The sequence below is a fragment of the Glycine soja genome, chromosome 7, assembly GCF_004193775.1.
Source record: "Glycine soja cultivar W05 chromosome 7, ASM419377v2, whole genome shotgun sequence".
Classification (NCBI taxonomy): domain Eukaryota; kingdom Viridiplantae; phylum Streptophyta; class Magnoliopsida; order Fabales; family Fabaceae; genus Glycine; species Glycine soja.
Window position 1 is genome coordinate 42,411,478 of NC_041008.1, and position 26,598 is coordinate 42,438,075.

The 26,598-nt window shown below is 32.3% G+C and overlaps 2 protein-coding genes and 1 pseudogene across 5 annotated transcripts; 2 read left to right on the forward strand and 1 right to left on the reverse strand.

The window, feature by feature from the left end:
- Nucleotides 1-2,634: 2,634 nt before the first annotated feature.
- LOC114419830 (L-ascorbate oxidase homolog) lies at nt 2,635-5,124 on the forward strand. The gene is made up of 3 exons (XM_028385628.1): nt 2,635-2,928; nt 3,326-4,435; nt 4,557-5,124. The coding sequence occupies exons 1-3, from the start codon at nt 2,678-2,680 to the stop codon at nt 4,852-4,854; spliced, it is 1,659 nt and encodes a 552-aa protein (XP_028241429.1). The 5' UTR covers nt 2,635-2,677; the 3' UTR covers nt 4,855-5,124.
- Nucleotides 5,125-11,855: 6,731 nt separating this feature from the next.
- On the forward strand, nt 11,856-16,135 carry LOC114419831 (annotated as a pseudogene). Its single transcript, XR_003668311.1, has 9 exons — nt 11,856-11,970; nt 12,570-12,745; nt 13,316-13,622; nt 13,757-13,995; nt 14,084-14,234; nt 14,352-14,473; nt 14,568-14,633; nt 15,250-15,304; nt 15,592-16,135. The product of XR_003668311.1 is annotated as a putative G3BP-like protein (transcript).
- A 2,589-nt stretch (nt 16,136-18,724) lies between these two features.
- LOC114419832 (erlin-2-B-like) lies at nt 18,725-22,340 on the reverse strand. Of its 3 annotated transcripts, none has more exons than XR_003668312.1 (9): nt 22,117-22,340; nt 21,008-21,131; nt 20,862-20,929; nt 20,714-20,773; nt 20,485-20,643; nt 20,012-20,158; nt 19,491-19,705; nt 19,267-19,365; nt 18,725-19,192 (listed from the first exon to the last, which is right to left on the reverse strand). XR_003668312.1 is itself a non-coding variant. In XM_028385629.1 (9 exons), the coding sequence occupies exons 1-9, from the start codon at nt 22,234-22,236 to the stop codon at nt 19,100-19,102; spliced, it is 1,095 nt and encodes a 364-aa protein (XP_028241430.1). In that variant the 5' UTR covers nt 22,237-22,336; the 3' UTR covers nt 18,725-19,099. The 3 variants fall into 3 exon arrangements, 2 of the variants coding, with proteins under 2 accessions (XP_028241430.1, XP_028241431.1); XM_028385629.1 differs by having other exon boundaries at nt 19,267-19,375; nt 22,117-22,336; XM_028385630.1 differs by lacking the exon at nt 20,485-20,643 and having other exon boundaries at nt 19,267-19,375; nt 22,117-22,336.
- Between the last annotated feature and the right edge of the window lie 4,258 nt (nt 22,341-26,598).

The following is a 26,598-nucleotide window of genomic DNA, read 5'->3' on the forward strand; positions in this document are numbered from 1 at the left end:
CAATTGTGTAGCGCTTTGGATGCATAAGCTGTTATGAAGTACTGGACGAATCCATATATGCGCATTGGATGCAAGCTTATTCAAAACATTTTTAGCCAATATAAGGTTAGAATTATTGTACTTTTTAAGCAGTGGACACATATAATATCTTGCATAACTCATCAAACTTATTAGTCCATCATCAAAGTTTAATATCTTTTATTATCATTAAAAGTAAGATGTTTTACTTCCATGTCTTTGGTTCCAACAAGAAACAATGTATTATTTATGCAAAAAAAATCAAAATCAATTTTGATGTCACTGTTCAACCACTCTTTTAATGACCAACTGATCCACTTCATTGGTGAGCTGTCAAATTGAATCCATTCCTTAGTAAGAGTTTTAGATCTAAATAGATATGATGAGTACAGTACAACTATTAAGATTGAAACGTGCGTGATAAAAAATATTACAGTCCATGCTAGTAAATTTATTAGAAGTAATAAAGTATTCTTTTTTATGAATACTTAGCAAATACTTCAAAATGAAATTCTATAATATTTAAAAATATAGTTCATAAATCTAGTTTTTTTTTCAAAGTTAAATGATCCGTCAATTTTCTTAAAATTTTATTTAATATTTTTAACTAAATTATATTTATCCTATTTTGAATCATAGGTTGGTTGTTCCTATTCCTTGCTTAATTATGACACGATGTCCAAGTCATAATGATAAAATGAGTCTGAAGGAGAAAAAAAATCATTATAATTTAAATGTTTAGTTGTTGGGGATTTATAATGTAATTTGCAAGACTTTTTTAATATATTTAGAATTCTTAACAATTCATATATTTAAATATGTATATATCTTAAATTATTCAGTTATATATTATAGATACACTAACATGTTTTAACGAGAGAAGTCACTCTTAACTTATATATATATATATTCGTCATTTCTCCCCTTTAGGGATATCACAACACCTTGTATATTAGAATATGTGTAGGTTCTTTATTCATTATTGTGAACACCGAAAATTTTAATTTTATCTCGTGCAATTAATTTAATGTGAATTCAATATGAACTATCTTCCTTCCTTTAGCTTCTTATATTGTGCTATAAAAGTTCTTACACAATATTTTCATATCAAAATCATGTTCACATTTTCTAACATAAGTAACATCTTTTTACAAGATCACATATATACTGTCCTATATAAGATGAAATAAGTTTAAGAAAAAATATTTGCTGATTTTTCTTAAAACACAATTCAATCTCATTTCTTATGTTTCTCTTTGTTTTACGCTAAGCATTACCATAAACAAATAATATAATGTGGAGTCATATAACTATTAATTTTTAAAGAAATATAATATTCGGGTGAGAATTAGATGAGTATATATTCACGATTCAACAAAATTATAGATTATCAAAATAAATAATTAAATATTATATATATATATAAATTTTAAATGATAACCTTTAATCGCAATATAAGTTATATAACTGTCTTGCTGGGACTTGCATAGAATTATTTTTTTTTCCTATCAAACTTTCAACATTATTTCTGCAATTGAATTCAAGTCACTCTAGAAGTTCTAATAATCAATCAATGTCAATCCTGGATAGAAGTGATTGATTCTATCAAGAATAGACTTTTGTTACGTTTGCTAGGGTATGGCGATGACCGATTAAGGAAGAAGTCAATGGTGATGATTTTGAGCAACAATTGCAAAGAGAAACCAAATCCGCAAAAGGAAAGGTAAAATAATAATAATAATAATAATAATGTTCAGCATTACAAATAATATTTTATAAATTTTTTCACTCCATTTTTTATGTTTCTTTTTTTAGTATTATTTATTATTTGGAATTTAATTAAAACCTAATAAATATACACGGGCTTATTTTTATATAACTAAAACTTATAGTAAATAGTAAATAAATATATAAATCATATTAAATTCACAAAAAATAATATTTTTAAACATATAAGTCATATTTAGACTTATAATATATAAATATATTATGATGTAACACAATAAGGGATAAGTCAAACCTTTCTCAAATTGAGAAACAAGAAGATACATGTCGTCCTACCTATTTTGAAATAGAACTAATGTTATAAAAATTTATAATACAGGGTAATTGCTTCAAATTTTGATTTAAAAAAAATGCCTTAAGATTTAAAGAGACGTGTAATTTTTTTTAATCCCAGAAAAAATTGTGTAAGTTTTATAAAATGAAAAAAGACATGTATAATTTTTTAAAATCTCATGGAAAGTTTATGTAATTTACTCTTATATATATATATATATATATATATATATATAAGAAATACACAATTACAAATCGCATTTTTAGAAGAAAAAAATTTAAGCCATGCATATTCAATGGAGTTAACTAGATGGTGGGTGATAAAACCCATAAAAGCGTGACTTTATATATTCAAGATCTGAGCATTCTAACAATAGGCATCGCGAACGGCTTTGACATGGAAATAGCGAAGTGAGAGGAAGTACGCATTCCAAGGAGCATAACCAAAGGGAAATGGTGAGAGACTTTAGCGGAGATTTTGAGTGGTTGAAGAGCAACAAGTGAAATATATATATACAGCAAGTTAGAATTAAGATGGAAGCATATAGTAGTGTTCTATACACACTGTAAGTAAATAAAATCGAAATTTAGACAAGACATCATGGGTGGGGTAACATCGTTACTAATGTTGCTATGTCTCTTCGCAGGGGCTATGTCCCCTGTGAAGGGTGAAGACCCTTACTTCTTTTTCACATGGAATGTCACCTATGGCACCCTTTCTCCAGCCGGTGTGCCCCAGCAGGTTATTCTAATCAACAATGAATTCCCTGGACCCAACATAAATTCCACCAGCAACAATAATATCGTCGTCAATGTCTTCAACAACCTTGACGAGCCCTTGCTTTTCCATTGGTATATATATTAAATATGCATGCATGCAACACTTTTTTATCAATATCCTTTTCCAGCACAAACAACTTCATGATGTCTAATTAGCTCTAGCTAGATTCCAATCTCGACCATGTACATATGTTATAGACATTTGTTACACAAATTACATGCATGTTTTTATCCATAATCATATTCATGACACTAGCTATTGATTCATTCAAAAATCCTTTTTTCATTTTGTGATGGGACTCATACTTGACGAATATATGGTCTCAAAACTATCAATCAGTTTCACCTTTCACCCAAATCCTTATCATGAAAACTAATTAACTAGATGAAATTTTAATTACTATATTTCTTTTTTTGTTATATCATTTATCATATTTATCATTTTCTCTCTTTTCTTGGCCTTTGATAGGGCGGGAGTCCAGCAAAGGAAGAATAGTTGGGAAGATGGTGTTGCCGGCACCAATTGCCCTATCCAACCAGGCACAAACTACACGTACCACTTCCAGGTGAAGGACCAAATCGGTAGCTTCTTCTACTACCCTAGCCTAGGGTTGCAGCGTGCTGCCGGAGGCTTCGGCGGCCTCCGCATCAACAGCCGCCTCCTCATCCCAGTCCCCTATGCTGATCCCGAGGATGACTACACCGTCCTCGCCGGCGACTGGTTCACAAAGAGCCACTCAACCCTCCGCAAGCTGCTCGACGGTGGCCGCTCCCTCGGTCGTCCCCAGGCCGTCCTATTGAACGGCCAGAATGCCAAGGGCGACGGCACCGACAAGCCCCTCTTCACCATGATCCCCGGCAAGACCTACAAGTACAGAATCTGCAACGTGGGCCTCAAGAACACCATCAACTTCAGAATCCAAAACCACCCCATGAAGCTCGTTGAAATGGAAGGGTCCCACACTGTGCAAAACACCTACAACTCCCTCGACGTACACCTGGGCCAATGCTTCGGCGTCCTCGTAACCGCCAACCAGGAACCAAAAGACTACTACATGGTCGCCTCCACACGCTTCACCAAATCCATTCTCACCGGAAAGGGAATCATGCGTTACACCACCGGAAAGGCCCCGCCGAGCCCGGAAATCCCCGAGGCCCCCGTGGGCTGGGCCTGGTCGCTGAACCAGTTCCGCTCCTTCCGCTGGAACCTAACGGCCTCTGCAGCCCGGCCCAACCCACAGGGCTCGTACCATTACGGCCAGGTTAACATCACCCGCACTGTGAAGTTCATTAACTCTGTTAGCAGGGATAGTGGGAAGCTCCGTTACGCTATTAACGGCGTTTCTCATGTTGATGGGGAAACCCCAATTAAGCTCGCTGAGTACTTTGGAGTTCCTGAGAAGGTGTTTAAGTACGACATTATTTCCGATAACCCGTCGCAAGACGTTGGAAAAAATGTTGTTTTGCAGCCCAATGTTATCAGATTCAAACACCGCACCTTCATCGAGATCATCTTCGAGAACCCCGAGAAGAGCGTTCAGTCCTACCATTTGAATGGTTATGCATTCTTCGCAGTCGCGTGAGTATTCTCTCATAAAAAGCATGTGTTATCATACATGTGACTTTGATGATAAGACTACACTTCATTGCATAACATATTTTCTCATTCTTCAAATTCATTAATATTGTGTGTATTATAGGATTGAGCCTGGGACTTGGACTCCAGAGAAGAGGAAAAACTACAACCTTCTTGATGCAGTGAGCAGACACACAATGCCAGTGTTCCCGAAATCGTGGGCGGCGATTCTGTTATCATTCGATAACGTTGGGGTGTGGAACTTGAGGTCCGAGCTTGCTGAGAATCGCTACTTGGGACAACAATTGTACATCAGTGTTCTAACTCCTGAGCGTTCTCTGAGGGACGAGTACAACATCCCGGAGTACGCGTTGCTTTGTGGCGTAGTGAAGGGTCTGCCAAAGCCAGAGCCATATCACTGATGTTGGGCCACTATGAAGGGACTATAGACTATATATATATATATACATATATATATATATGCCATCAGAACGTGGAGTTCTTTGTGTGGTGATCTTTTTTTATATGGAATAGTAGAGAAGAAGAATAATAACGTAGGGCCTTGGGGCATCCAATTTGTTGACCGGATTGTGGTCAACTCGTTTAGAAATATAAGTAATTTGTTCTTGTTTCTTGTTTGTGGGTGCATGAATCCTACAATTTTACATTTAAAAAAATTGTACTACTTTTTTCTTAAACTGTTGTTGATTTTTCATAAAAATTATTCATTTGTTGTCACTCTCTTTCTCTTTGCATTCCTCTTGCTCTTTTACTTGTCTCTTCTGATACTGCAAAAGCTCCAAATAATTGTGCCTACAGTAACGTGATACTGATACATTTTTCATCGGTTCTATAAGAAATTCAATCAATTTTATCAACTTCTTTAGAACGTGTCGAATCACCAGTGTAGTTTAGAATGAGCCTCCTCTGGTGTTCATGAATATGCAGTATCACATGAGTTCTAACAACATATCAAGGTACCCCTATGAATTTTAGGGGGTTTTAAACAATTTAAAAAAAAAAACTATTCTTCCTCTGAAAAAAAAATGTGCCCCATGTTCTCTTTCCTCGAACAACATCTTCTCATTTTAAAATCTGCCATTGACAATGTAATTATATGGAGTTCTTAAATTGATAGTTTCACAACGTTACTGTTTCTGTTTCGTGTTGATCATTGGAGGTGAGCTTTGTTTCGATCCTTGAAACAATATTGGTTGGCCTTTTACCCCCGTATGCTCCACATATTATTTTTTTCAACTTAGCTAACACAATAATCTGAAAGAAAAGTCAAAATCAAAACAAAACACTGTCAAATAAAAGCTTTTTTTGGGCACACTATAAAACCCACATGACTATGAGAATAATAATTTCGTGACACTAGACCGACTTATATAACCAGTCACAAAACACGATATCATCAGAAGGTAGCTGCAGATGAGTACAGCACATTTCTCTAAAGAATAGATGGAATTTAATCCTCTAGAAGGACTCTGTTTCTTCATTAAAAACTGAATGGCAAACAAGCCTTTCGAATATATATCTTTTTGCCAACATTGTACACCAAACAAAAGCAATATTAGCTATATATCTGAAACTTCAAAAGAGTAATGCGTAAATTAATTAAATTATAATTACACTGTTGTTCATGAAAAACACCATAAACTTGTATCGTATCATACAATTAATCTCAAAATCAGTATCTAGTCAAGACTCAAAATGGTTTACAAGCACGTTTGAGGTCAAGCTCGCGGAAGTTCTGGTGTTAGGGGGAGCTCTGGGAACCCAATCCTCCTTACAGATATGATCAAAACCCTTCAGATATAGTAATGGTACCATCAAGCATAACATCTCAAGTAGTTCCAAAATGCTGTCCAATTTCTTGATCAAATATATAGGTACACGGTTTCAAACAATTATGTCTTTTAATGATCTGGATCAGAAAGGATAATGCACTCCGTGTGCTAAAATATGAAAAAGAATCAACAAAAATTGGATTTCCTATGAATCCTTACACTGCCAGCCGATGCCTGATTTGCTGCTCGATTGCTTCCAAAATTCTTCCGATTTGATTCCCTAGCAATTCTTGAACCAAACTACAACAATAAACATATAACAGAAAGACGCATTAATCACTATGCAAGAGTGGTAATTAACCAAGCTACAAATATATGTGCAACTTATAAACAAATTATAGTCATTGCCTGATCTAGTGAAGTTGCATCCTCTGGTTATTATTTCCTTAATACACAAGTTAGTTTCTTAAAGTTAAAAATAAAACAGTTTGTGAGAAAAATATAATAGGTTTTCACTGAACTCATAACAGTTATACATTTTAGTTCTTCAATGCATTCCAGCAATAACAAAACTCTATTGACATCTAACATGAGATCTAAGGAAAAGGCAATATGGTTCCAGTACACAGGTGAACCAGCAGAGTACAAAACACTGTTGTTGAACGAATGGAACAACTGTATTCTGAAAGAGTAGATTAAAACTAATAATAAACCTAGAAGATTTATTTAAAAATTGAAAACCCTCAAATAGCATATTTACTTCCTTTAATGGTTTTGCATAGTTTTAGAACCCCACAGTCCATTTTACATCAAGTAAAATTCAAGTGTAAAGTTTCAGAGATGCACACCAGGATTGCTCGTTTTGGCAGAACTGCTGCTTCATATAAACCAAGCAATTCAGCAACCTTCAAGAAATACATTAACTATGAGATTATTTTTTTATTCTTTTGAACTTGCAACAGAAAAGGTTATAATTTGGTAAAAAAAAAAATTTCATTTGGGGATTCTTTAGAACTTGCAACAGAAAAGGTTATAATTTGGTAAAAAAAAAATTTCATTTGGGGGGGGGGGGGGGTGGGGGGTTCAAATACAATCCCCACTTTTATGTTCCTTCTGTAGACAAAGGATCAAGCTGAATGTTTTGATGATGCCAAAGGATCACATGCTTCTCAAAGCTTTATTCAAGACAAAGAAATTAAAGATATTCAAGATGGATGATCAAGACAGTCTCTATAGTCTTAGGAAGGGTATATTAAATAGGAAGGGAATTCCTAATTGAAGTAGCAAAAGGTTTGGCCAAGAAATTTAAGTTAAAAAGTCTTTTTCAATAGATTTATTCTCTGGTAATCGATTACCAGTGGCCAAAAATGATTTACAACAACTATTAAAATTTGAATTCAAAATTTACACTGTGTAATCGATTACACATATATGGTAATCGATTACCAGCAGTTATTGAACGTTTTAATTCAAATTTTAAAGCTTGTAATCGATTACACACATACTCTAATCGATTACCAGAGGAGATTTTCAGAAAATATTCTCAACAATCACATCTTTTCATTTGGTTCTTGAATGGCCATCAAAGGCCTATATATATGTGACTTGAGACACGAATTTGCTAAGAGTTTTCAAAACAAAAAGGTCTTGTCCTCTTAAAAAGTAAAATCGTTTTATTCTCTTACAAATTCCTTGGCCAAAACACTTGTGATTAAATAAGGAATTATTTGAGTGCTCAAATTGTTCAATCTATCTCTTTCAAGAGAGATTTCTTCTTCTCTTCTTCTTTATTCTGAAAAGGGATTAAGAGACCGAGGGTCTCTTGTTGTAAAGAAATCTGAACACAAAGGAAGGGTTGTCCTTGTGTGGTTCACATCTTGTAATAGGCTTTTACAAGATAGTGGAACTCTCAAGCAGGTTGCTTGGGGACTGGACGTAGGCACAAGGGTGTGACCGAACCAGTATAAATCTGAGTTTACAATCTCTCTTCCCTTAAACTCCTTTAATTGCTTATTATTTATTCTTTCTTTTCAGTAAGTTTATCTTGCATATTTTCTTAAGGGTTTACTGTTAAGGAATCTAGGGTTACAGGTTAAAATCAAAATAGAATTTTTTAATTAGGAAAAGTTTGTGATATCTTAATTCAACCCCCCCTTCTTAAGATATCTGAGGCCACTTGTCCAACACCTTCACTTTATAAAAACTTGTTTTTGAGAGCAAGAACATTGGTGTTCAGAATATTCGGAGATCCTTTCGCTGCGCACGATTGAAACCAATAGGTTGTCGTATATTGGGAGATGAGCACAATCAGATTTTTTTCCTATCAGTGCACTGGGGCGATTTCTCTCTAAGGATAGCGTTTGTGCGCTTCAACCCAGACTAATTATTTTTTCCCCTAATTTATTTTTTTTCTTTGTATTTATTGTATGATATAGTGCGTTGTTGATTCATGTTCTGCCAATTAAAGTTATCTTGTTATTGTTATTTAATTCAAGGCTTTGCATTTTCTTCTTATTTATTTCTTTCATTTTATTTTAATTTTCTAACAATCTTAGAGAGAAAAACTACTTTCTTTTTGCATAGTCTTTTCTACAGTAGCATTCTCTTTTATCAAAAGATGTCTGTCATAGATATGATTGAGTCTTTTTTTAGTAAACATGAAAAATTAATGGACGAAAACACAATGTATTATGCTTTATTAAAAATATTTTTATTATATTATTTCATTTCCTTAAATTTTAAATTAGTGGTAGATTGTTGAAAAATATTTTCTTATAATTTGAAATTTAAAATTAAAATATATTTTCTTTGTCAATTATGTTTTTTAAAGATAAAATGCTTTTAGAATTAGATTTCGTGAAAAACTAAAAGCATCCCACTACTTTCAATCCTATGTTAGGAAGTTATCTTTTACTTGGTCAAATTCTCTTGTGAATGTTACACGTCATTAAAATTAGGACGTTTGTTTGGTATTTTTTTTTAACGTTATTGTTATTGCTATAAGTATTTTGTTTCTACACATTGGTGACTAGTAGCCTCTATATATGTAGCTCCTTGTTAATACAAATAAACATGTGAAAATACCATATGGAAAGCAATAAAAGGAACACTTGGATGAAGCTTTATATTCTGCATGTTGTATTTTTAATATGGTACCTTGTAATTTTTTTTTGAAAAAACCCCTTATGAGCTATGGAGAAAATGAGAACCAAATCTGAAATATCTTAAAGTGTAAGAGTGTCTAGTAAATGTTAACATCCTTATTAATAAGAAAAGAAAATTGGATAAAAAACTATTGATTATGTTTTTGTTGGATATTCTTTGCATAGTACTACTTATAAATTCTTGGTTGTTAAATCTTTATATGGTTTGAAACAAGCTCCAAATCAATGGCACAAAAAGTTTGATCAAATTGTTTTTTAGTTTTCAAATTAAATATAGTGATAAATGTGTGTATGTGAAACAATTTGATGATACTGGATCTGTCATTTTATGTTTATATGTGGATGACATATTGATATTTGATAGTAATATGTATTTCATAAATGATGTGAAGTCTTTCTTGTCTAGAAATTTTGATATGAAGGACCTTGGTCCTGTAAATGTGATTTTGGGTATTATGCTTATAAAGAAAAATGATGACATGATTTTAACCTAATCACACTATGTTGAAAAGCTATTGAAGAAGTTTAATTATTTTGATGTGAAACCTGTTTCTACTCTTTATGACTCATCCATCAAGTTAAAGAAAAATTTGAGTAAATGAATTTTTTCACATAAATATTCTCAAATTATTAGTTTTTGTAGCACTTGACAATCTTCTATAAGCCTGCCTAACATTGCATATGTAGTTGGTAGATTGGAAAGTAATTGAGGGGTTTAGTGATGCAAATTAAATTTCTTATTTTGATGAAACAAAATTGACAAGTGATAATATCTTTACTTTAGCTGATTGTGCAGTATTATGAAAAACTACTAGACAAACTATTATTTCACATGAAAACAAAAATTATTGCGTTAGATGCTGCTACTAGTGAGGTTGAATTTCTTAAAAATTTATTATGCGATTTTTCATTGTTGAATAAGCCTATACTTCCAATTCTAATGCATTGTGATAGTAAAGTTGCTATATCTAAAGTTACTAAAAAAAATTTAATGAAAAAAGAAGACAGTTAAGAGTGAGACATAAGTCTATCAAAAATTTAATTTTCTCATGGTGTCATTTCTCTTGACTTTGTCAAGTCAGAAAACAATATAGCGGATCCGCTTACAAAAGGGTTGACGCGTCAACAAGTACTTGAATCGTCGAGGGGAATGGGACTAGAGCCCATTATTTAGTTATAACAATGGACACTCGTCTTCGTGTGATTAGTGATCCCATGAATGGAGTTCAACGGGTAACAAAGAAATTGTTTGTTGACTAAAGTACACCAAAATAAAATTTGGCAGAATTGTTCCGTTTCTCATTCCTATGACGAGGTGTATTATAAATTGTGACAATATTAAGGTTGAGGTATTTATATATGTGTATTTTTGGTAAAAAAAATACTTCTTAATGAATCCGACGACAATTATTGTAGGGATGAGATCACAAACCACTCTTTGAGGATTCACCTAGTGAGTGTGATGGTGGGGCCGCCATTATGAGATATGGGCTAATCTCTAAGTGACACTCACGAAACAAGATACATGCGCAAGACCGTGTAACGTGCCACTACTGATTAGAACCTAATTGAACGTCAATATTGTAGGAGTTGTGTACTAAAGTCCGGTTAAAGAATGTGTAGTTCAAGTCACTACATTTTTTTTCGGGTGAAAGTTCATAAATACTAGGTATAAGGCTCAAATCCAAAAGGTTCCTTATATTGAAATACAATATCACATGCTCTTTTTTTTATGTTTCTATACAAATTATTTTTTTTAAAAAAATATTTTAAATTTTAAATAATGTGGGAGAATATTAGTAAATATTTGTTTTATAATTTAAAATTTATAAATATATATTACTTATATTAATTTTATTTTATTTTATAAAATATTTATTGTAGAATCTGTTACGTAAAATTAGATTTCTTATATTTTCTAAGATTTTGCTTTAATATGTTAATGCAATTTGTTAAGTTTGTTTTCACATATATTAGTTGTTACATTTATTTTGATATCGGTAAGTTGGATTCGATTCCAAATGTGAGATTGTTGCATAAGAGGGTCTATACATATATATATCTTTCATTCTCTTTAGAAGACACACAAGCAAACAATCTGATTTCTTCACCCCCTGAAGTTTTTATCTTCCCTCTCTTTATAAAACTACTGCACACTATTGAAGTCAACATGTTGTTGTATATTGGGTGGGAGAGAAGCGCAAATTTTACTATCAGTGTGTAGTGAGAGTGTTTTATTTTCAAGAATAGCGTTTGCACGTTTCAACTCAGATTAATTATTTATTCCACTATTTTTTTCTGTTTATTATATGATATGGTGGGTTGTTGATTTTAATTAAAGTTATTTTGCTATGTTATTCTTGTTATTTAGTTCAAGGCTTTTTTTCTTTTTATCTATTTCTTTCATTTTATTTTAATTTTCTAACAAAAACATAGCGGTAAAAAAAGTTGGGCTATATATACTCAATATTTTCGCCTTCGCCATCGACAAAGATCTCACTCAATTCAACCGCCTCCACTCTCACGCAAACCATTTTTCTTTTCTTTCTCTCCCTCTGAGCCTTTCATCGCTGCCTCGGAGGTAGCTACCTCAAAGCCTCTTTCTTTTCTTTTCTTTTCGTTTTAAATAAATTTCTAATTTTTTTCTCTAATTTAAGTTTCAGCATATCGTTTTCTAATTCTTATTTGATCGATTTTTACTTTCTCTCGCTGATTAATCTTTTGCTTGTTTTTCTACCTCTGTCTGTATTGTTTTTATTGTTATACGGTTTCAGTGATGGCTGATTAGGGTTTGTTTGTTAATCTGTTAGGTATGGGATTTAGGGTTTGTTTGTTAATCTGTTAGGTATGGGATTTAGGGTTTTGAAACTAAAAAGGTTCAAATAAATTAAAATAATGTTTTTTTAGTTTATTATTATTATTATTATTATTATTATTATTATTATTATTCTAGATGTTGGGTTGTTTCAAAGGCAAGATTGGGTGTTGGAATGCTTTGTTGACAAATGGCTGGTTATTGAAGGTGTTTGTTTTTATTAAGGGAGGGCTATGGTTTATTGCATTTTGGTTGTGTGTGTATTCTTTCGATGATTGTTTTTGTTTTCTTTAATTGGGTTTTTTGGGAATGACCGTGTATGTGCCGTTATTAAGACTGATTTTTGTGTTGTTGTCGTGTTGCAGAGATGGCAGTGTCGGAAGGATCACCAACCCCTCAGACGGTTGGCAATGCTTTTGTCGAGCAGTATTACTCCATACTGCATCAAAAGCCAGACCAAGTTCACAGATTTTACCACGAGTCTAGCATCCTAAGCCGACCTGAAGAAGATGGTACCATGACTATGGTGACTACTACTTTGGTAAGTACAAGCGACGATGGAGTATTGATTATCACAATGGCATTTGGAGTTATATGATTGCAGATTTAGGTAGTATTAAACGAAGTTTGTTTTGAACTGCTCTTTTAATTTCTCATGTCCTGAATTGTTAATGCTGAGGGTAGCCATTTGCATTTTTTTTTTATTTCTTAAAAAGTGGTTATTGGTTTAAACATGATTCAATTCAAAATATATGGAAATCACCCTGGTTTATGTGCTTTTCATGAGAGAAGGGTGGTGACTTATTTTTGAAATTTTTTAGTATATTATTAATTATTAGTTAATAGCATGCATGGTCAACAGGAAACATTCTTTGGTGAGTGTAACTTACTATTGCCCCCAGTCCAGTGTTAATTTTACATCTTTTCTTGTAAAAGACAACAAGAGTAGCTAACATTCATTCTTTGAAGCATTTGAAATCATGTCTACAGCAATTCCTTTTTTAACTGCTGAAGCTCATGTCTATCTGAGTTTATTTGGGTGCACAAGTCCAAGTCTTTTGTGTTTTATTATCTGCTGAAATCAACGATCTTACCTTTTGCTTTGGTGCAGGAAATTAATAAAAAGATACTCTCTCTGGATTACACAAGCTTTAGGGTGGAAATTCTGAGTGCTGATGCACAGCCTTCTTACAAGGATGGGGTAATTGTTGTAGTGACTGGCTGCTTAACTGGAAGAGACAATCTGAAAAGGAAGTTTACTCAGTCCTTTTTCCTAGCTCCCCAGGACAAAGGCTACTTTGTTTTGAATGATGTTTTCAGATATGTTGATGAGTATAAGTCAGTTGATATTGAGTCTGTGCCTGCAAACGATGCTGCTGATGAAAGTGCTCCAACAGATGCTTTTGTCCCCGAGCCTGGTAAATCTTTACATCTGCTGGTTATATATGATCGTATTCCTGTTGTTTTTCATTTTCTTCCTCTAACATTTTGCTTTTCTTGTTGTAACTTGTAAGTGTGAGTTTTGAAATTTTTACTTTGATTATGAATACAGAGGCCATTCATGTTGCTGAAGATGTTCCCGCTAGTCAAACTGATGTTGTTGATGCTGACATTGGTGTCAGTAAAGAAGTGAGTCAACCACTAGAGAATGGAAATTTATCAGTTACTGAAAAGGTGGTGCCTGTTGATCATGTTAAAGAATGCAGTCATCAGGAACATCATTCACACGCTGAGAAAGCTGCTTCTAATAATTCACTGGAGGATACTCCAAAGAAGTCTTTTGCATCCATTGTAAGTTTTATTCATTTGTTTACATGCCTTCAATGTATTTTTTTTAAGTGTCTGACCATATGTGACTATTTGCATTTATTTGTGTCAGGTGAATGCACTAAAAGAAAATGCTGCTCCCTTCCATGTGAGGGTTTCCCCTGTGAAACTTCTTGAACAACCACGTGTTTCTAGTATACCTGCACCAGAAGCACCAGCTCCTAGCACTGACAGTCCACCAGAAAAGAATAATGAGATTGGAGGTGGGTTCCCATTCTAGTCCCTGGGACTAGAATGGTTAATTATGAACAAAGTTTATTATAAATTGTCTCATTTGATCTGGATGTTTTGTTGTAACTTCAGTAATTTATTTTCCACAGGTAAGGCTTATGCAATATTTGTTGCAAATTTGCCCATGAATGCAACAGTTGAACAGCTGGAACGTGTTTTCCAGAAATTTGGGCCCATTAAACGGGATGGCATTCAAGTTAGAAGTAACAAGGTTAGTCTGTTACAAGCATTTCTGCAATTTTGTTTATATATAATGTACTTTAACAACTTCAAGTATTGATACAATGCTTTTCTCTTCTTTCCAGCAACAACAATCTTGTTTTGGTTTTGTGGAATTTGAATCTGCTACTTCAATGCAAAGTGCACTTGAGGTATTGACATGCCTTATATCTCCCTCTTTGGATTTCTAATTTGATTTTGTTTTCTTTTTGTTCAATCATTTGAGTTTCTCGATGATGATGACATGATGTTGCCTTTTGTGCAGCAATTGTTCATATGGAGGTGTGATACATTGCATATGACTAAATTGTTTTTCTTTTTGAAATTCCTTTGACATTCTGCAATCTTTTAGTTGTTTCTTAGGCAAAAACATCATTACAAGTGTTTTATAGTTCGTCCCATGACCTCTTTCTTCAGTGTTTTTTTTTTTTTGCAATAGTGTTATACTTTGATGAGCTCTCTTCAAGTAATTATAGTGAAATAGATATGGAAAAAATTGTGGGTTTCTAGATGTGGTTTGGTGTCAACAGTCGTGGTAGCTTGGGCCCTATAAATACTAGTGTTGATATGACAACCAATGCTCTTTCCCCCTAATCCTTGGGCTTGGGATGTGTTGCTGTGGTTGCTTTTTCTATAGAAGAATTTTATCGGTTTTCGATATAGCTCATGTGCTTAAACTTTTTGTTGGCTAGTTTTGCATGTTTTTGGTTACTTTTGTTTTATTTGAGTCCTACATTTATCTGCCATTCTGCCATATTTCTATTTCAGGCTTCTCCTCCTGTTACCTTGGATGGACGTAGACTTTCAATTGAAGAGCGACGAGGTAAGTCATATTGTATTGTGAATATAAACTTTTTGAAATTAAGTTGGCAAGTTTTGTTTATTGTTTTCTGCGATTTCAATGTCAAACCAATTTATGCTCCAGATATGCTGTATAACAGTTGCTGGCATCCCGTGTAAATTCTATAAAATAAATGAAAATGTTAGGTAAACTTGCTTGGGAGATAGGTTCTTGTGTGATAATGCAGACATGTCATATGCTCTCGGTGCTCATAACACTTTCTTAGTGTCAAATTTTGGACTGATACAGTGTATTGTTGTTTGTTGCAGCAAATAATGATAGGGGGAGGCATTCATCAGGAAGGGGCAGTTACCGGAATGACAGAAACGATAACTTCAGGGGCCGTGGCAACTTCGGTGGTGGCCATGGTGGCGGTTATGGAAACAGGAAATGATAGTTTCGAGAAGCGAAGCGAGTTCTCTGGCCGGCCTCGTGGTGGCAACAATGGTGGGCGTAGCAATGGAGAAGCTGTTCCAAGGAGTTATCAGAATGGAGGAGCAAAAGTCACTGTCAACCAGTGAAAGTTCAGTAAAGTGATTCATTTTGTTGGGAATTGAGTGACAACGGCATTTTTCTTATAGATAGCGGCATCTAGGGATTCTGGTTTGCAACTGCATTAAGAGTTTTTTTTCTCTATTCCTTTATAGCTGTCATGATCCTTTTGCTTCAGAGTTTTTTTGGTTAAATCACATCATTCCCTATATTCCTTTAAAATCACATTTTGTATCTAATATTCCGGAATAATTGTTTTGGAACTGCCCACAATTATGCCATTTTTTTAGAAGTCATATGCTTCTTGTTTGTCTTTTGCAAGTGGGTTTTGTTTTTTACATCTGTCAATTAGATGTTTATTGGGTGTTGAGAATTGTTACATTGTATTTTTTTTTGGAAATATTTATATATTTTAATACCAAATTTCACTTAACATAGAAATTTAAATATACTAATTTTAATTCACTCCAAAAATTCTTAGTTTTGCACTGGCGTGGTTTGCATAATTTTGTAGATGCATGGTGGACAACTATTGTGAGAATTTTTATTTTGTGAGAATTAAAATGATTAATCTTACCTCTTAAATTAAAATGAAAAACTTTGATTTAAATATTAAGAAATCCAAATTAAAATCTTATGCATGTAAGATAAAAACTTATGTTTTCCTCGTGAAAGTTTTACAAGTATCACGAAAAAAGTATAACATCGTATTGTACATTAATACACTACACTATTGGCCAAGTGGTGAGTGGCAATAAGCTCAGGTCCCTTAAGGGTTTGAATCTGACTGATCTATAAGAGAAATATTTGTTTGGTAATGCATAGTTGACTAGATTAGTTGTTTGTCTTAATTTTGTAGTCAATAATGTCATAGATTTAAGCATTCTACACCGAAATTCACCACTCTAATGTATTAAGGTTGTTAAAGTGGGTACTTAACTTAATTTTGCAGATCTTAAAATGCTTGAAATGTTACTTAAGTTAAATTGTGAGTATGTTCCATTGGAAGCGCTGTTAGAGATATAAAATTTTTGGGTGACTGATTGAATATACTCTTGCCGAAAAAAAGACTACACAATTGTTTTAAATATACTATTTTTTTCTTTTAGTAATAATAGTTAATTAACACTTTAGTGTAAAACTAAGTGAAAAAGATTATGAATATCTTTGAAGTATATTAAAGTATAACTAATTAGATCACAAGTGAAAGAATTGAAGAAAATTTGGAATTGATCCTGCATATTAGGTGTCAACTTGAAAGGGAATCAAATTTTATGACTCTAAATCATTAAGTTGCAAGTCTAAATAGAAATCAAATTAAGCAACTCACCATTACTTTGAGAAATCCAATTAAGCATTCCAACAATGTAACTTAGCTTTCTTATTTTCCAACATCATTAAAGAAATGAGAAATGAGAACTACCATGTGTGGTGGAAAGGATGACATTCTTAAGACCAATTATCAAAATAGTATATGTATGTTCAATATTAAGGATCTCCCCCCTTGCCCCCATTGAATGTTTGCATGTAAGTTACAAAGCTAAGGATGTGTTTGGTTTAAAAGATAGAAATAAAAAAGAAAAATAAAATTTCTTTTTAAAATTGAGTGTAGGAAAATATAGGAGGAATGAGACCCACATAATTTATTCTCTATTTCTCTTCTGTGTTCTCAACCAAACACATCCTAAAAGGTTAGGGGAATAGGTGCTACAACATTACAGGTGCATACATTCTTTTAGATACTTTTAACCAATAAAGTATGAATTACTTCTTTTAATTTTTTAAAAAAGAAAAATTTCCTAAGGAAACTTTACCTTGATGTCCACACAGCTCGTAGGATACCAAGTTGTGAGGCGATTATTTCGGTCCAACCTTTTAGACAAGGCTTAATTTTGACTTAAATTATACAAAACTCCCCTCAATAAAAGAGAAATTAGCCAACATAGTCAAATAGAATCTTCTGCCAAACAAGTAGTTACATATGATTACTAAAGGATAACAAAAGGCTAGCCTCCATCTTGGGATACCTATTAATTTGAGCTTTGTAGTGCTTTTCAAAGCTACTCCTTCACCACCGGCCATATTCAAATGCATGTCCGCTGTGGTACTATCTATTAAAGAAGAAAAGTTGGAATGAGTTCTCACTATTAAAGTAAATGACTGGAGTAATGAAAACATCTTACTTACGCATAATTAGCTTGCATAGTTATAATCATATGGAATATTTATTGGTGGTTTGTGTTGGGTTTGCGCATTTATGAAGTCCTGGTCTCAAAGTTACGACAGTTGATTTAAGTTAGCCTAAAACAATGTTATTCATGCTCATATAAAGTGGTTCTCCTTATGGTTTGCTATTATAGCTATAGTTTAGCGTAATGGAGTGTGAAAAAAACTAGTGACATTTGCAAAAGACTTCAATGCTCAAGTTAGAAAAGGATTTTGGTAAAGTAGCAAAAATGAAAAGGAAGAAGTACTTGCATGGGGGAGAAGTCCCAATTTTTGTAAGGGAAAGCGATTAACCTAAGGGCCCGTGGCTGTACTAACTTTAGTGGGTTGATAGCTATTTATAGCCACATCTTAATGTGAAATGCAGAGGATCGTAGGATATTTGTATTTACATCTAGGATCAACAATCATGGTTGTTGTTAAGTCTACTTAGTGTGACAAGACACAATGAGATATGACAAACAGAGTGCTTAAAACCTTTTGATTGAGGGAACATTGCCTCTTAAATGTGATTAGACTCCCCTTTTAAGTCTATTGCTTGTACAATATAACTCTCAACATTTCAAAACACATCAACACATTCAGTTTTATTTTATTTTTATTAATAATTAACAAAATGCATTTTGTCTCAAATGGAAACACAAACAGTTCCACAAACAAATCCAAATGCACCCTCACCACCTTAAAGCAATCCCAGTTTCTTTGTAAAGTCGTAATTTTGATCTGAAGGTAAATAATTTTTCAACGCATAGCGTTTTATCTAAATCCATTACAAATATAATACGTATAAGAGGAAAATGTAACGACTTAACAAGAAGCTGATATGTTGCGTCCTTTATGCCTAGATGTAACAGTTGATCTCTGATTGTGTAATGAGTGTTCCAGTTTCCACTACATCAAAAGGGACCACCTATTATCTACATGCTCCCCACACAAGGAAATTTGTAAACTTGTTTCATTCTCATTGTGTAAAGATAACTACGAAGATATAACTCCTCCAAAATATTGGTAATGCATTTTGAGTCATCTGAGCTCAGACCTCTGACATCTAAGAATAATTCAGATATCTGCTTTGGCCGTTGTAGTTCTCCCTCTAGAAACATCATGAAGTAAGTTCCCAAGCAGCCTCTGATCCAAAATCATATTAGGAACCTGGAGACCAAGCTGAAATGTCAGGTCTGTGCACAAGGACAGATAAATATTAACATAGGAGAGGAAGGGAATACCTTATCTCCAAAGAAAATCTTCGTATTATTAGCAATGGCCTGAATAAATTTAAGCTGAAGAAATTCAGGGGTGAGCTTCAACCTGTTTGCTTCAGCTTCCTTTATTACACTTGAAATTGCAAAAACAATAAAATCAATCTTTTCTTTTTTCCAAGACCATATATTATAATATCTTATTCGTAAACTTGCATCTAGCAAAGACATTCGGAATAGGAAAATCTCACCGGTAGAAGTCTGCATCTGCCAGGCTCTTTTCACGTGCCAGGTACATTGCATTCTCTATTTCTTCTTGTCGTCTAGCACTATCCTTTTCCAATAATTTTTGCTCCATAAGGATCTTGCTAACATTGGCATTCTTCTCGGCCTCACTAATGGCCATCTTCTTCATAGTCTCTGCCTCCTTCTCGGATACTTTCTGTTTCTCAATAGCTATTAAGACCTATCCCAAAACATCCAAAGCACCTTGCTTAAACATCATTTAGAAAAGAGAAGAACTAAAACTAAAATAAAATGGAGAGTCTAGCACACAAAATCCTGCTAGAAGCATTTATGGGACTCAACAAAAGGCACACATCTCAGAGAAATGACAGTGCAAATCAATCATAAGGGGGAAAAATGCACTGATATGTGCATGTGCTCACCCATGTTTAATAACCCTGGTTCCTTCAAATAAAATTCTCAACTAAGTTTTACATATGTAGCTCCACACATATTAACATGACAGCTCTTCTTAATGGAAATATACCTTAGTACGCTCCTCTTCCATTTGTTCGAAATTGCATCTTATGCTTTCTGGAATAGTTGGCTTTGTGACACGGACACTTAAGATCTCAATTCCTGGAGCATAGCGAGTGCAGTCAACTTGAAGAGCATCTTTCATCTTTTCATCAATCTGCAAGGACCCCAATGATAGCATTGTTAACATATTTATTGAGACAACAAGAAAGGAGAAAAACCAGAAGCCAAAAGATGCATATTGGGGTAAATCATCTGGTACAATGGAGGAAAAGAATCATAAGGTATGAAATGAAACAATAAAAGCTTGTGACTTGCATAAACTCCTTTTCAGTGGATGACAATAGAAGCTAAAAGTTACCAAGCATACATCAAACTGTTTCAAAAAGTCCAACTATCATTTTATTCTTAATAAATGGGAGTTACCAGTATAAAATAAACTATGGCTGCAAAATTGTACTTCAAAAAAATATAAAATATAACCTGATCAAAGACATCAATATAGACTTGTTGCAGAGAATGAGAACTGCAGAACTGATTAATCTCATGATGAATCTTGTCATATATCCATGTCTTATCATAATGTACACCATAGTTGAGCAATGTCTCAAAGACAAATTCCTTATGGAGTTGATTCACAACCTAAAAGAATATTTGCTATTACCTCAATCTTCCCAAAAACTGAGATTACATAAAAAATATTTGCTATTACCTCAATCTTCCCAAAACTGATCATAACACCACCTTTAGTACCACAGGGTATATCTATCACCTGCAATAGTCACCATAATTCAAAAATAAGAATTACGGAGCCAAAAGAAACTGAAATTCCCATCCTGAACTTGCTCTAATGAAGTTACCATATCTGTTTGAAGTGTAACTTGAACAGGTTCATACTGAGTTATAAAAGGCATCTTTAGATGGAAGCCTGGAAAATTAATACGAAGAACATGAAGCAAACGCTTTTGCTTGTATACATTGAAGAAATCAAAGGAGTATTTAGCACCTGGCTCTGTAATTGTTTTCAGAAGGGCACCTCCTCTCCAATATACCCCCACATGGCCTTCAGGGACTTGGTGCAGAATGGATAAGCTATTTTGGAAGGATGGTGACGCTGAAGGAAGCAAAACCTGTAGATGATATCACATGTTTTTAAGCTTCAAAGTTGGAGAAGAATCAATTTAAATATTTGCCAATGGTAAGCACTAGTACAACAACTAAACATTATCTCAGTATGTGGTTCAGCTACATGGATCATTATAAAAAACTAAATTTTTGGAAAGCCTGCTTCAGTATAATTTCCAACATAATCAACATTGATAATCAAGTCAAAGATGAAAATAGTAAGAAGAACACCTTTATTCTATGAACTGATCGTCACAAAAAGTAGTAAGCAAGAATTATTGCCAAAGCAACATCGAATCAAGACCAATACCCTATTCATTATCATATTATTGGCCTTAGGTTCGAGACATGACAAACCCTTAAAAACCAAACCTATTCATTATCCTTTAACTTCAGTAATTTAAAACTTTCCACCATTTCTCAATCTAAAAAGTGTAAGCAGATAATTAAATGCTTATATTCCAAGCATTCACCTCATGTATGTGAAATTCATAACTAATACAAAAAGGTTATCTCAGGTAAGCGAATGTTTGTGATTACTGATCACATTACAAATGAGGCCTATAATCAATTTATCCAAAATTGATCAAAGAAAAGAATTAGAATATCGCATTTCACGTAACAACTGATACAAGTACGTACAACTCCACTTTGCTTGTTTCATTAATATTAATCCACGAAATGAATGCTCGTTACACTTTTAGCAATGACACAAACAAAATAAAAAACGACAAAACAAAAATTTTATAAATATTCCAAACACATTGATACAAGTTAAACAAAACATCACAATCAAAAAACTGAGGCAAGTGATTAATCAATCAATCGATAAAGGATTAAATACACGAATGAGATTCAGCGCAACGCCATTGCAGTTCTACGACACTATCTGTTACCAAACGACACGAAATAACGAAGGTGCAATGAACTGAGGCGTTGTTGTCGTTTATCGAGAAGCGGGAAAAGAAGCCGAGATTGAGGGACAGGTACCAGAGCGACAATGGCGAAGAACGAGAGGAAGGTGAAGAGAATGGAGGTGGAATCGTGGCTTTGTCGCGCCGGCGGCGGCGGCGACAGAGGAGAAGCCGTTGTTCGTTGCTGCAAATCCATGGCGGTGGAGAATTTTTTTTTCTCTTTTTATAAATTTTTTATAGTAGAGTTACGAGTATGTCCTTTATGCTTTGCGGTTTGTTTGGGATACGAAAATGAATTTGGCTTGCAAGACAGTGTAGAGTAATTTTTTTTTGTATTCAGAATCAAAGACGAAGATAGTACAAAAAATTTATAATATAGTAAAAAAATTTATAATATGTAACACATCATATCAACTGATCTAGACTGAATGTAGAATAATCTTACTGTTTCAATGGAAAACCAGATTCTGTACCCGCTGATCGCTCCAGCTTCTAAGACCGGAAATTCGAAAACCAACTTTTGAACTACCACTGTTGAATTAAACATACTGTATCCCATTATAATTTTGTGGAAGAGATTATTTTTCATAACAATTCTCATTTTAGGTTTTTAGTATAATATTATTGAATTTTTTATTTATGTTTCTTGTAATATTAATAATGTTCAATAAAATCTATAAATAAATTAATAATATGATAATTTTATAAAATTATCATTTATTTATTTATTGCTTATTTTTAATGTGTGTAGAATAATTTAGAATAACAATTATTTTGAGATGAAAGGAGTATATGATATAAAATTTAAATATAAGTTATATTTTTCGTTCTATTATAATTGTCGTAATCTTAGGTTATTTTACACGTATTAATACAAACCAATCAATAAATAGAATAACAATTTTATAAAATCAACATTATCATCGTTAAGTTATTTTATTTTATTTTTGTAGCTTAGTTAATTAATATTATAAGAAATATAAGTAAAAAAAAGTAATATTACATTAAAAACCTAAAGTTATAATTAATTTTAAAAAAAAAATTTACAAGATGATTATTACACACGAGCATTTTTTTTTCACACCTTCTCTAATATGTGATAACTTTATTAAACGTTATAATTTATAATAATTATTTTAAATGTTATGTCAAAAATACTTTTATTGGTTGATAATATAAAAAAAGTTATATGGTAATGGGATTTTTATATTGATGATATATTACAATTAAATTCATAAGATATATTTATTAAAATATAAATATAACTAATTTAATTGCGAAATATATAAAAAATATTTTAATTTATAAACTCAACAAAATATAATTGTTTTAAATTCTTTTATCGGAGTAAATTACATTGACTAGTATTGAGGATTTGTCAAATTTCTTTTGATATCCCTTTTTTTTTTCTGCTTTACACTAACTCTTTTTAATTATTTGAAAAATATTATTTTTACACTATTTAATTGTTTAAAAAAATATTAGGTCATGTGATCTTTAAAGGAAAGTTCCAGTAAACAAAATATATTAGGTTGAAATGCAATTTTCGTATTTCTATTTTATTCAATCTATAATATTAGTTCTTTCATTTTAAAAAACATAGTTGGTCACTGTGTTCTAAAAAACCTATGATTTTAGTTTTCATATTTTAAAATAGAGACATTTGGTATTTCTATTTTAAAAAATTCATAAATTTGATCCTCATATTTTTTTAAAAATCAACAATTTTGATTCAATCTTTAATTTTATCTATGTTTCATTTCTTTTATTTCTTATATTATAATTAACTAAATTATTTTTTGATGATACCTTAAATGAATATGTTTGATTTTTTATGATTCAGTTGAATCAAAATAAAAAAAAATATAGAAAAAATTAAAAATATTGTAAAATAGGAGAATTAAATATCTCTATTTTGAAATAATGGACTAAAATCACATATTTTTTAAAACAGAAACCAAAAGTTTCTATTTTTAAATGTTGGCACAAAGTTGTATATATATGGAACAAAATAGGAGATCAAAATTATATTTAAGCAAATATATTAAAATATGGAAAAGGTACTCTAGGGGTTATTTGTCTTTTCCAAAATTTGATCCTATTCTTTTTTACAGCAAAAGTTTGTGTTAAAATAGAAATAAAATAATTTTCTTAACTTGTTCGCCAAGAATCCTACAACTTACTAGATTTTTTCCAAATTAAAATCTTTCTACCATATAATATTTTATTACATATAATATGTAGCTAAAAAATAAAAAAGAGAGGGGGAGGGGATGGGGGAATTTGATTAACCACATTTAATTTCTTAATAAAAAAGACATGAAGTTTTGTAAAATATAAAAAAGTAATAATTTATATGAATAAAAAAATTAAAATTATGAAAAAACTAATCAGGAATCTATTCTTTCTTTCTTTGACGAGTACATTTCCAAAACCTAATTATAATATGATTACTATAATATAAACCCAATATGAAATATGAATTATAAAAGAAAATACTAATTGAACCGATGACAAAAAATTATGTGCAATCTAAAAAAATAATAAGGAGTGTACTTGTAATTTATTCTTTAAATAAATTTTTTGTGTATTATATTTTACATTGAAAAAAATATGTTTAATAAAATTAGTTGATAAGTTAGTTGAAAGTTTATAAGTTACGGTTATGTTTTTTCTTGTCATTTTATATTTTTGAGTTACTTTAACAATTAATTTTATCGAATAATTATAATTTATTATGCTACATTTTCAGCTTTTAAATTTTCAATTTCTGGTTAGCTTAAGCTTTTAGCTAATTTTATCGAAAATATCTTATATAAGCTAATAACTAAAAAAGTTACAAGCTACTACTAGTATGTTTGGTACACAAGCTTATTTTAATAACTTGTTTTTCATAAGCTACTTTAAATAACTTATTTTCATTAACTGCTTTGAAATAACTTATGAAAAATAAGTTATAAGCTACTGGTTTTTTTCTTCTCAATTTTATCTATTTTATTTGAAATTTTATTTTATCATTTCATTCAACTAAAAATCCCTCATCATCTTTTATTTTCTGTCTGGAAAAATGCTCTTATCTTTTATTAGTTTGTTGAATGTCAAACTATTTATTTCAATAAACTATTACATTGTTTATTTTAATTTATAGTTAAAATATTTTGTTACTAAACAAAAGTTTATTTCTAAAAAAAACAAAAGTTGATAAGAAAAATCAAAATTATACGCACTCTGTTGTATAGCAGTGAAACCCCAATAAATAGAGTCTAAATTTTATCAATTATAGTTAGAAGATATGATTTGCATCATATGCTTTGTAATCATGTAAGTGAGAGACATATATATCTAAATTTTTCTTGCATAAATTTTAAAAATGAATGTTTAAGAAAAATTATAAAGGAAAAACAGAATTTATTTTTGTTTTAAAACAATATTATTAATAAAGTATTAAAATGTTAAAAAATTGATTTTAAACAATATAATTCTAATAAAGTTTACTTTTATAAAAAATTATCTTTAAAAAGTGTCCATTGTCTCTAAACAATCTTCTTCTCTTCGAGGTGAGCTTGCATTTGAAGATGTATCCCTTGAAGCATTAAATGCATGTTCATTTCATGTTGAAACATCACTCCTCTTATCTTGGTTGAGTCACACTTCAGTAGAGGTCAAACACTTTTGCTTAGAAAAGGTGTTGTCCACAATAGGTACAACAAACATGTCTTTCAAGAAGAGGAGAACATTGTTCTTTTAAGATTGATAATTTCCCTACTTCATTGGCCTTCGACAAATCCTAGGAAGAATGATTTAAGGCATTCTCTACATAATAAATCTCAAGCCTAAAATATTAATTGAAGTCTTAAATGCTTATCGACTACAAGTTGAACCAAGAGGGAAAATTGAGTCACTTTTAAGCATTTAAGCCACCAGACTCAATGTTGGAAGGGTGGTACACTGTTCAGGATTGGTACCTGGGAAATATCCAACTATAGTGGGAGGACGACTTGTTCTTGTACATCAGGGCTATGGATCCACCACTTGTAGGATCAAGCACTGCCCGGGAGAGGCTTGATGGTATTGGGAAGTCAACGCGACAGCCGACTAACCCTGTAACTGAGAAAGGGAAACGATAGAAAGTATTGTACCAAAAGGCATCCCATGGATGTGGTGAAAGGATCAGAGGATCACCGCGATGTAACATGTCAGACACACACCACCATACAACCTGTACTAAGTATGAGAGGACAAGACTGAATCCACACAATGGTATGGTAAAAAGGGACCAATGAGAGAACTACACATGGAGGACCTGTGTATAAATAGAGGTGAGTTGCATGGCTCATTTCATGCTCATGATTAAACAGAATTAAGGAGAAACTTGATGGTGACTTTTAGCTAGAGTCCTCCGCCCTCTCTCCTTGGTATTCTCCAACGTGAACATGTTTCATCAGAAAATGAAGATACTAGTTAACAACTTTAAATGCACTTTATCACAAGTTCACTACCAGTGTCAAAGCATGAAAGTTTATTACTATTGGAATATTTTGGACTCCATCAGGGAGTG

Excerpts from the sequence above, each read along its gene's own strand:
- LOC114419832 (XM_028385629.1), bottom strand. The coding sequence starts at position 22,236 with ATGGATTTGCAGCAACGAACAACGGCTTCTCCTCTGTCGCCGCCGCCG. Across the intron at positions 20,774-20,861 it reads TTACACTTCAAACAGATATG|GTGATAGATATACCCTGTGG; the intron begins GTAACTTCATTA and ends TGACTATTGCAG. Across the intron at positions 19,193-19,266 it reads AGATTTTCTTTGGAGATAAG|GTTCCTAATATGATTTTGGA; the intron begins GTATTCCCTTCC and ends CTTGGTCTCCAG.
- LOC114419830 (XM_028385628.1), top strand. The coding sequence starts at position 2,678 with ATGGGTGGGGTAACATCGTTACTAATGTTGCTATGTCTCTTCGCAGGG. Across the intron at positions 2,929-3,325 it reads GAGCCCTTGCTTTTCCATTG|GGCGGGAGTCCAGCAAAGGA; the intron begins GTATATATATTA and ends GGCCTTTGATAG. Across the intron at positions 4,436-4,556 it reads TATGCATTCTTCGCAGTCGC|GATTGAGCCTGGGACTTGGA; the intron begins GTGAGTATTCTC and ends TGTGTATTATAG.